This window comes from Falco naumanni, chromosome Z (assembly GCF_017639655.2).
Source record: "Falco naumanni isolate bFalNau1 chromosome Z, bFalNau1.pat, whole genome shotgun sequence".
NCBI classification, from domain to species: Eukaryota; Metazoa; Chordata; class Aves; order Falconiformes; family Falconidae; genus Falco; species Falco naumanni.
The window spans coordinates 72,358,707-72,368,138 of NC_054080.1; the positions used below are offsets into that span (position 1 = coordinate 72,358,707).

Genomic DNA, 9,432 nt, shown 5'->3' on the forward strand with positions numbered 1-9,432 from the left:
CGTGCGACTGTAAATACTTGTGATAATGACAATTCCCTTTGCCATAAAGTAAATCATATTCAAATATGTCAGAGTTCTTCTGATCCCTTGAGGACGTTTAATGCTTCAATAGATAAGCTTTCAGTTGAACTGCAGCTACTATGATTATCTCATTTTGCTATGATCATATCTGATGATTCTGGAATTACTAGAGCCAGCCAGTCTTGAAAATGAGAGAAGTTTCAAAAAGGTCTGCAAAAAATCAGGCATTTGAAATTGAAACACTTCTCTTGGAAAATACCGTATTTAATTTTTTGGTCAGTGGTTTTAATTTGACAGTGAAGAAAATACCTGTTACCCTGCTGCTTATGTTAAAGACTACTGCAGATATTTCTGAAAAACTCTGAGGGTAAAGTTATGTTAGCATTTCTTATTGACTGTGTTTTTCTGTTGTTAGTATGCTCTGTTAGAGTTTTTAAAATTACTTTGTATAGACAGACTTGTGATGGGACTCATAGGTTGAGGGGAGGGAACAAAAGGGATAATAGCATCTCATCAGTCTTCTTTTCTTTTTACATACTTACACCATACATACTTAAAAATGAAAGATCAAAGCAAAATGACTTGCACTTTTTTCTGTGGTGGTTTTCTTATGAAGTCAATAACAGGTAGTCCACATTCAAAGCTTTGGTCCTATTACCTGAATGTAGTTGATAAATATAAGAAAAAAATGAGGAGACATCTTGGAAATTACTTTTGTGCCAGGATTTTACGAAGCAAAATTTTGCAGAAAAGAAACTTCTTGTTGTTTATTACTTATGCTTTCAGCTGGCTCATAATTTAAAGAGATTGCTGTATTTTTACTGTATTGTGTAGTTGCAATTCTTTGCAATTTAAAGGATATGCTAGATTATTTCCCATTTACATCTGCTCTCAGGGTTCATGATTTTCCTGCTGGACATTCTCAAAGAACAGAGAAGGAGAAGAAGGAGATACAAGCCTGGATGAAAAAAAAGCAAAAGGAAAGAATGAGAGAATATGTGAAGAAACGAGATGAACAGCGACAGAAGGAGCGTAATCCATTCAATCTAAGAAAGAACATGGTAAGAATAATGGGTATCTTGAAGAGTAACTGTTATGTATTGTACGAGTGTTGATTGTTCAGGTTAGATAATATAAAGGCTGTTGGTGATTTTTTTCCTATTTAGTGGTTCTTTATTTGTATAACTTTATTTCATTGGAGCTGGCCATAGTTCTGTCAGAAGTGATCAGTAAGCGAATACTCCAGTGTTCTTCACAGGCTGCAGTAACGACAACTGCCTGCCCGTGGCAGTTGCAACCTGTACCCCAGCTCTAGATTCGGGAATTGCAGCCCCGTGACTGTAATGGACATAACTGTAGCATTCACTGATAAGAGCTATATTTTGTCAGGGAGTGGTAACTACAGGAGTTGTGAAGATGTGTTCACATCTTTTTTCATCTTCCCCCACACCTTCCAAAAACACCCACTGAATTTAAAAAGCAGAGTTCAGATGCCAGCATCCTTTACAAACCCAAGAGGATACTAGACCCATCCTTGTCATTCACACACAAGGAAATGTATGCAATTAAAGAGGGTCAGCAGAGATGTTAGAATACAGCATATATCTCAAGTACCTGATTAATTTTTTTGTTGAAAGCTGGTTTCAATACAGGCTCAGCAAACAGTGTCTTCCCTACCAAAATTTTTTTTAATTTTAAGTTTAATTAGTGAAAACACATTTATGGCCTGATACATCTCTTCTGATCTGCACTGTGCTGGAAATAACTGAAGGGAGGGAAAAAGGTACAAGATTAGTTCAGAAATAAGTTCGTAGTCAGTATGAAGTCTTAAAGTGTCCATTTGTCACCTGGATACCTTTGGAACCTGGAAAGACACTGCTGAGTCAGGGGAAGCTCCAGGGCTACAGAAGATGAGACCTAGCAATAGCAAATATATCCCTATACTTTTTACTCACCAGTTGAATGCAGGGTGTGCTGTAAATTCTTCCATGCTGAAGCTCTACTGCTTTTGGCTCCCAAGCACCAAACGTGATACAGAGAAGTTTCCAGTTACTAAATAATTCAGTTGTAATCACTTTTGGAGTAACAGATCTCATCTATGAAATACATTTATTTCCCCTGGTTTTAAACAGCCAGAGTTGAACCTGGCTGCTCTCTTGTACATGTGTAGCGAGAAGTGATTCACAAAAAACGGGTCCTGCTTTTCTCCCTCTCCTGTGTTTCCAACCCATTAATATCTACTAGATGCTTTTGTTACAGGTTTTTCTACTGGACTCATTAGATGGAAGGAATCTCAGCTTTTGCTGGGTTTATTTTTAGAAGAAAGCATTAAAAAAACTCAAATTGTACTCTTGCAAACACAGGTCAAAGTGCAACCTTGCCATGTTTTTTTAGGTTAGTTACTGTTAGCAATGTCACTGATTTTTAGGAAACTGAAGGTGAGGCCATCTGAGACTTCGTGCTTGACAGTGAAGACATCTCCATAGGAATGTTAGTATTTTAATCATATGGGCTATGGGAAGTGTGACTGCAAACTTTCACTTATTTTTAGAGACTGGCAGTTTATAGAGCCAATATTACCCGAGTTTCCTGGTGGGGACATAAGCTTTCATACTGCTTTTCATTCTGGAGAGTTGTCTTAAACAGTAACTTTCAAGTCAAATAGGTCTACATTTTGAGAGCAAGAGATTGGAATGAAACGACAATACAGAATAAGTTAATGATTATTATGCTTTCTTGCACAGCATCATGGTCTTACCTCAAAGGACATTAAACTATTCCAGAAGAAGAAAGAAGAAAAAGACAAGTAAGTTGCTGTAAATGTAACTTGTGGTATTCTTACACGTTGATCTTCTAGTCTGAAGGAAGAGGTATTTTTAACTATTTTGTCTATGAAACTTCAGATATGAATGGCATTTCAACCAAAAGCATAAATAAATCAAGTTTGCTTTACCATTTAGGAAAACTCTGAACATGTTTCATCCTCTGACTGTGTTTTTCACTTTCCAAGTATCTTTCACACACACCCCAACATTGAATCACTTATTCTGGCAAATCCATTGTTAATAAATGTTTTAGCTTTTTGCTAATGATCTTAAAAGGGTTAGTATATCTTCTCTGAAGTTGTAAAAATACGTTCTTCTTTTCTGATTACCGTGTAGCCTTACAAGACTCACAAACTAGTTGCAATTAGCTGAGTGATAGCTTGAGTTAATATGTAATCTTATTTCTCCATAGAGCCCTGCTTTCTGAACATCACAGTGTGAGAATATCCCAGGCACTTTCTCTGATGAATGAAATGTTATCTGAAGCAATGGTGTTACCTGCAAATGAATGTAGACCATTGTCCAGGACAAGATCACCTCAAGAGTACAGCAGGTGTATAGCATCTGCTAAAAGGTAACAGCCTTAAGCATTGCACCTGCTCTGATGTATTGGTGTCTTTACCACACTTGAAATTTGTCTGCAATTTCTAGCTAGTTAGTATAGGATTAGCTTGAGAGAAGCTTTATGTTCTGGCAGAATCTGGCAGGTACACTTTGTCTAGATCAGAGGAGTCCTAAGTTTTTGTACCACTCTTATAACCATTAGCGCAGATCTTGGAGGGATCCCTAAAAATGCTTTTCAGAGCACAGAATAAGTCAACTCTGTAATCAATGTAATCAATGTCCTAACCCATTTCACTCAACAGCAATTCCACTGGGCTATAGCCAGAAACATAGTTAATGATCCTAAGAGCATCTAGTAACAAGCAAGAAGCAAATAGAACCACTCCTGTGCACACATATAGACTAGTAAGAGTTCAGCAAACTCTAGATTTACTTTCTTCCTTTCTAATTTACATGACCTAGGATTTTACTTGTTCTTTCTTTTGCACTTTGGTGCTTATTGCCCTTTGAGGAGATGATGATATTTGATTATTATAAATAGTAAATTTATTCTACTTGATGGCATTAATGTCACGTGTGTGTATATGTAATCCAGGTGAATATTGCAGTATACATTTTCTTCTTCTACATACAGTTTTATGTTCTCCAGAATAATAAGAGGAACTGTGTACTTAGTCTTGTAACTTCCAGACTTAAATATTTCTGCATCTCTTTTTGATAGACAAAGTTCCAGGATAGAGCATTAAACTGAATGTGGTCAGTGCTGTACAGAGCCTGCTGGTCGTGTCCAAGGGCAGTTTAAGTATATCAGCCCTGCCAGAATCAGAAGCACTAAGGAATATCATGCAGGAAGCCACTTTAAGATTGGCAGTAACTTTTAAGCATTAAGTTTTGTTGCACCTAAACTGGCTCTTCGTAAAGCCAAATTGCTGTGTCTTCACTGATTGCCAGCAGTTCTGGTTCTGGTGAGGCTTACTGACCCCACAAGCAACGTGTGATATTGATCCTTAGCTAAGTGGGCTGATGGTAACTTCTGTGACCTTTTTGCCCTGTCTGAAATAAGCTCTGTTAGATCCAAGTTGTGTGGAGGAACGTATGTGGTAAGACAGTGATAACTATTTGGGTTTTGTTACTGGTTTTTCTTGTAGAGGTCATCCAGACAGTCCCAGTCTGTCAGAAAGGAGCAGAATTGCTGCCAAACCCAGCTTCAGTCAAAAAGTACACCATCTCATGCCAGCTCGTGGTTCAACACAGTCCAGGGGTAAGAGCAGAACTTTCTGAACGAAAGCACACACTGAAGATGATCTTCATGTTACTGCCAGATTTTGGGAGGGAGGAACTTCAATACCTCTGTAGAAAGGCAAATGTATAATTCTGGAGGTTTCCTGTCCTGAGGCTTTTGCAAGGACTGGTGCTGTCATTGGCCTGTTAAGTGATGAGAATTGCCTTTCCTTACCATCGCTTTCTAAATCCAAAGTAGCTCAATTTGCCATAGCAAGAGTACTGTGTAATCCAGGAAGCTAGTTCATAGATTAAAATTTTAAAGTGACTTTTGAGCAGTTTTGATCTATTGCACCTAACAGAGGAAGTGCTTTCTTTGTCTTCCCAGGAAATGCCTCTGTGCTCCCGCAGAAAAGTACTTCCAGAGGAAGAATGAGAAATGCTGCAAACTGTCCTGCTAATTCTAGACAGTGTAAGTGACAAACAGCAATGACATAGTGCTGTTCAGCTACATAATACACGGGAAAACTAAGACACAGAGAACATGTTTCAGAATACATCCTGGATAGAATTTATGGAACACAGGCCTGAGATACAGCATTAGTTTAGAATAATAAAAATAATCCTTTTTCCCCCACATAAAAATCCTTTGCGTTAGAAACTGGCAAAATATTTTCAGTGGGTACTTCTGTTTACCTCCAGAGTGGTTTTAGCCTGATGGCAGTTCCGAGATTACTGAAGCAAATATGCTAATTTCAGGCTTATGAAGTCAGGAGGGACAGAGGACTTGAGTCTCTTTTTCAGCTGAAACCCACAGAGAGCAAGTTAGTTAGCAGTACAGTACACAAATGTTGTGCCTCTCCCTTATCTTTCTGTGCTTACTTTCTGAGCCCTTTAATGTAGGAATTATCTTTGTTATGCCTTTGTACATTATCTGTTTAAGATAGTATTTTGTGATAAAGTTAGAGTGGAAAAACTTATGAGTGAAGTTTTTAAAAAAAAAAACAAAACCAGATTCTAGTGATCTTTATTTCCTGTGCCTATCCGTGTAGGTGTGGATCCACAAAAGTTTCCTCACATAAATGTTTCTTCCTAGTCAGATCCTTTAACAGATGCAGGACTTGATTACGAGAGCAGAATTTCTGATCAGACAGAAAAGGATTAAGGAGAGAATCAATCTGAAACTTAAGAAATACTGTGGGTTGATTCCATTCCCCCTTACAGCAGAATTATACTAGTGGGACAATAAGAGATTCTGTTTGGCTAGTCAAATGTCAATTCATTGGAGTTGGCAATGCGGGAAAGGGAGAGAAGCAACAGTAAGCAGATAGGCATTTTTCCTGAATTGCTCACTCACCTCTGTATGTGTGGAAAGTCGTTCTCCTGTCCAAATACATTCTCTTTTTAAACTAATAAAAGATGATCTTTCTCTGATTTCACGTCACTGTCTCATACGTGTTTTCCAATATATCCCATCACTGCTAAGAATTTCACTAAAGTTCCATGTCTTCTAAAAGGCACAAATACAGGATTTATATAGTTTTATCCCTCTATCAAATAAAGTAGTAATGTCCCTTTTTGGAAACTGCACTACAGGACCTGGATGCTGTAGGCACTGTGTGTAGTCCTGTTCCACTTTGTGTTCTGCCCTGTCAAGACAGTTCAGAGCATGAGGCTGGAAGGGACCGGCAGCATTTTCTCACCATAACTCCACAGCATTTCAAGATGACAGGACATGCTAGTTCTGTATGGGTTTACACATAGCTTCAGTTCTTAGAACTTGGAGTTTCTGTTCTTGCTGAAGTTTCAAGACATTCAGAAGAAAATGACAAGAAACGTTGCAGTGCTGTTGTTGGCTTGTTTTCTCCTCAGCTGCTGAGCACAGAGTCAGCAGAATGTCAAAACAAAAGCCTGCATATGTTGCTGCTGCAGTTCAGACGGAAGGTGTTGATCAAGAGAGTGATCGAGACGTAGTAAGTCCTTGGACGGTGCCTGATGACATCCAAAGAATACTTCAGGATACTCATGACTCCTTGTTTCAGGTAGAATGTGTGCTTATTTTAGGAATGGTTTGATGCCTGCCATTTAACACTTTGCTTTTAAAGAAAAAATGTGTTTCTGTTGAATCACCACCATTTATGTGCCTCTGCATCTATCCCACCCACACATTTTGAATAGAAAACCACATTTCAACTAATGCAGAAGAAAACAAAGTCATTCTTCTGAGCCTTGAAAATCAGTGTTCTTTGTAACAGCTCCATAGGTGTGTTGTCTGTCTAGGCAGCAGACACTAATGGGCGTGCATAAACAGGAAAATAAATTGCATTTATTGCAGAATAATCAGATACATAACTTGATTAGGAGAGGTGTCAAAACAGTGGGGTGATTTCTACTGGCTGCACAGAGGTCTTGTTCACGAATGACATGCAGTGACTCAGCTCATCTTCTTTTCCTCCAGTAGGCGTCTGCACTGCATCCTGTGAGTTTCTCTCCTCTCGGCATTGTGGACACTGATGGTGTTTCTGAAAGCACGGGAAGTATCCTCAGCAAACTGGACTGGAATGCAATCGAGGCTATGGTAGCAGATGTGGAAGACAAGTGAAAAAAAATTCTCAGCTGCTGTGCACTTCCAGTTACTGGTGTTTGGTTTCATTAATAATTGTTGTACTTTAAATGGATTGAGGCTTGCATTGGTGTTCTTCTTAAGCAGCACAGAAATTCTTACTGTTTTCGGTCTTGCCTAGGCGAAATGCAGTTCCTTAACATGTAGTTTGCATTCCGTATGTCTTCAGGTCAACAAGAACTAAATACAGTTGTAAATGTAGACCAGCACTCCTAAACAAGAACAACTGGGTCAGCTACTTTACCTAAAAACATACATACGTAAAAAGTTCTATTTTAACAGCTCTGCACAACTGGTTTACCTTTTGTATTTAGTATTTAACATCATTATGGATGAAGTTATTTTTGTAACTTAACAGTTGCAATAAACTGATCTAATAAAAGTGAGTTTATTGGTTTCTGCTGTAAAGTGATTTACGCATGGAGTGCTGTTACTGCTGTGTAGCGCTATGACTGTACATGTGTGTCCACACAAATTACCCTGGTATTTTAAACCCACCTTACTTGTACAATAGTTCAGAGAAATCTTAGAAGAGTTTGAGTGATTGATAGAAAGAAGTACAAATAGTCAGGCAGCAATAAACGGAACACAGACTTTTGTTAGCAAAATCAGACACTGGTATAAGACACTAAGGATAAGTATTTACTGAGGTAAGGAAAAATACCGCGTTCATCTATATAGTGCTGTTCTGTTAGAGCTGTTCTAGCAGCCCCCACATGTTTGTAGAAAAATTTCCCATATGTTTACTAGTCACCAGTTAGTTATGGTAGCCTGAAGAGATGCAGGTGTGGTGACTCCAAACAGCAGTAATTTTTATTTTTGTAATGAAGAAATCTGAAATTTTCATGGAAGTCAAAAGTGTGTTAATTTCCAGTGGTTAATTACTGTCACCCAATACTGTAATATTAAAAAAAAAAGAAAAAAAGGTATGTTTCCAAGTGAAGCAGCATCATGACAAACATCAAGAGGCATTGTTCAAAGAAACATATACACATATATCACATATATCAGGATAATACTGACAGTTTCTGTGGGCTGAGATATCAAAACCAGTGGTGTATGTTTAGCAGTCCCCAAAACCTGCTTCAGCTTGTCCCACAGTAATGGCCAGAGTGCAAAACTTGGTACTGGGAGTGATCATCTCCAAATGAGAATGGCAAACCTTCAGAGAGCCAGTCCAAAGCATGAAACTGCCTTCACACAGTCTCGAACTGTCTTTCTCCAGCCTTTGTTTTGGGTGGTAGTTACAGAATCACAGTCAGGGCTAATGGACATGCTGCGATGCACAAACACATTAATCCTTTGAAAAGACACTCTCCAGGCAAGATTGGAGATAACAAACACGGTAGTTTGCTAGCAGTTGAGTTATACAGGTTACCAAGACAGTGTACCTGTTTGCTAGGGGGCCTTACTTGTTTGTAAAGAAAACTAGAGGATTCAGGTCTGGACAGTAGATGTCTGAAGATGAAAATGTTGTGGGGGAGGAAATGCAGAGCGAGGTGGAAGAATGCTGTTTATTAAAAAGGTGTTGAAGACGTTTGAAGGACCATTGCAGTCTTTCATCACGTGTCCCTTAATGCTGAGATGTGGTGCAGCACTCTCAGATGTAAATGAAAGAAGGATCATTCCTTACGGAAGGGTTGCAGGAGTAAGATGGCTCATCCACTTTCTTCAAGCAGTTATCTCACGGCGCTAAAGGAACTGAAAGTGGAGATGAGCAGTTCATTTCATTTTAACAGTGTGGAGGAAATGCTTTCTTTAACTGCCTTCTGATCCAAAGCATCGCAAATGACTAAAGGGCAGAGAGGCAGTTCAAAGCCCTCCCAGACACAAGGCCGGAGCCAAACTGGCACTTTGCTGGAGATGACGGAAGCAGGTGCCCGGGCAGAGCTGCACCTGTGGAGCCCAAGCAGTAAGAAAATCCGCTCCAATACGTGGGAATAAGATCATCGAGAACTCTCTTCTTAAGCCTGCTGCTTCCACAGATTGACATTTCCTTGCACTTTCTCTTCATCTATGATTCTTTTCTTTTTAGGGCCACAGGTGGAACTTTTCAGTATGTTTTTTTCTGAGAGGAAGACCTTTTACTCCGCTGATCTCTAAATAAAACTTTGAAATACAAATTAAGAAATAACTCCGGGAGGTGTCTGCTGTCATGGAAGCTATTAGGATCAAACA

At 39.0% G+C, this 9,432-nt stretch overlaps 1 protein-coding gene across 5 annotated transcripts in view; it reads left to right on the top strand.

Moving 5' to 3' along the window:
• The window catches only part of CPLANE1 (ciliogenesis and planar polarity effector 1), a 66,670-nt gene extending 59,030 nt beyond the window's left edge, over positions 1-7,640 (top strand). For 4 of the 5 annotated variants that reach the window (XM_040579670.1, XM_040579671.1, XM_040579669.1 and 1 more), the window contains exons 46-52: positions 917-1,082; positions 2,766-2,827; positions 3,259-3,420; positions 4,559-4,671; positions 5,020-5,103; positions 6,504-6,673; positions 7,093-7,640. In XM_040579670.1, coding sequence (XP_040435604.1) covers positions 917-1,082; positions 2,766-2,827; positions 3,259-3,420; positions 4,559-4,671; positions 5,020-5,103; positions 6,504-6,673; positions 7,093-7,233 — 898 coding nt within the window. In that variant the 3' untranslated portion in view covers positions 7,234-7,640. Of the gene's footprint in view, positions 1-916; positions 1,083-2,765; positions 2,828-3,258; positions 3,421-4,558; positions 4,672-5,019; positions 5,104-6,503; positions 6,674-7,089 lie in introns of all 5 variants that reach the window. The other variant, XM_040579673.1, reaches the window with a different exon arrangement.
• The last annotated feature ends 1,792 nt before the right edge of the window (positions 7,641-9,432 follow it).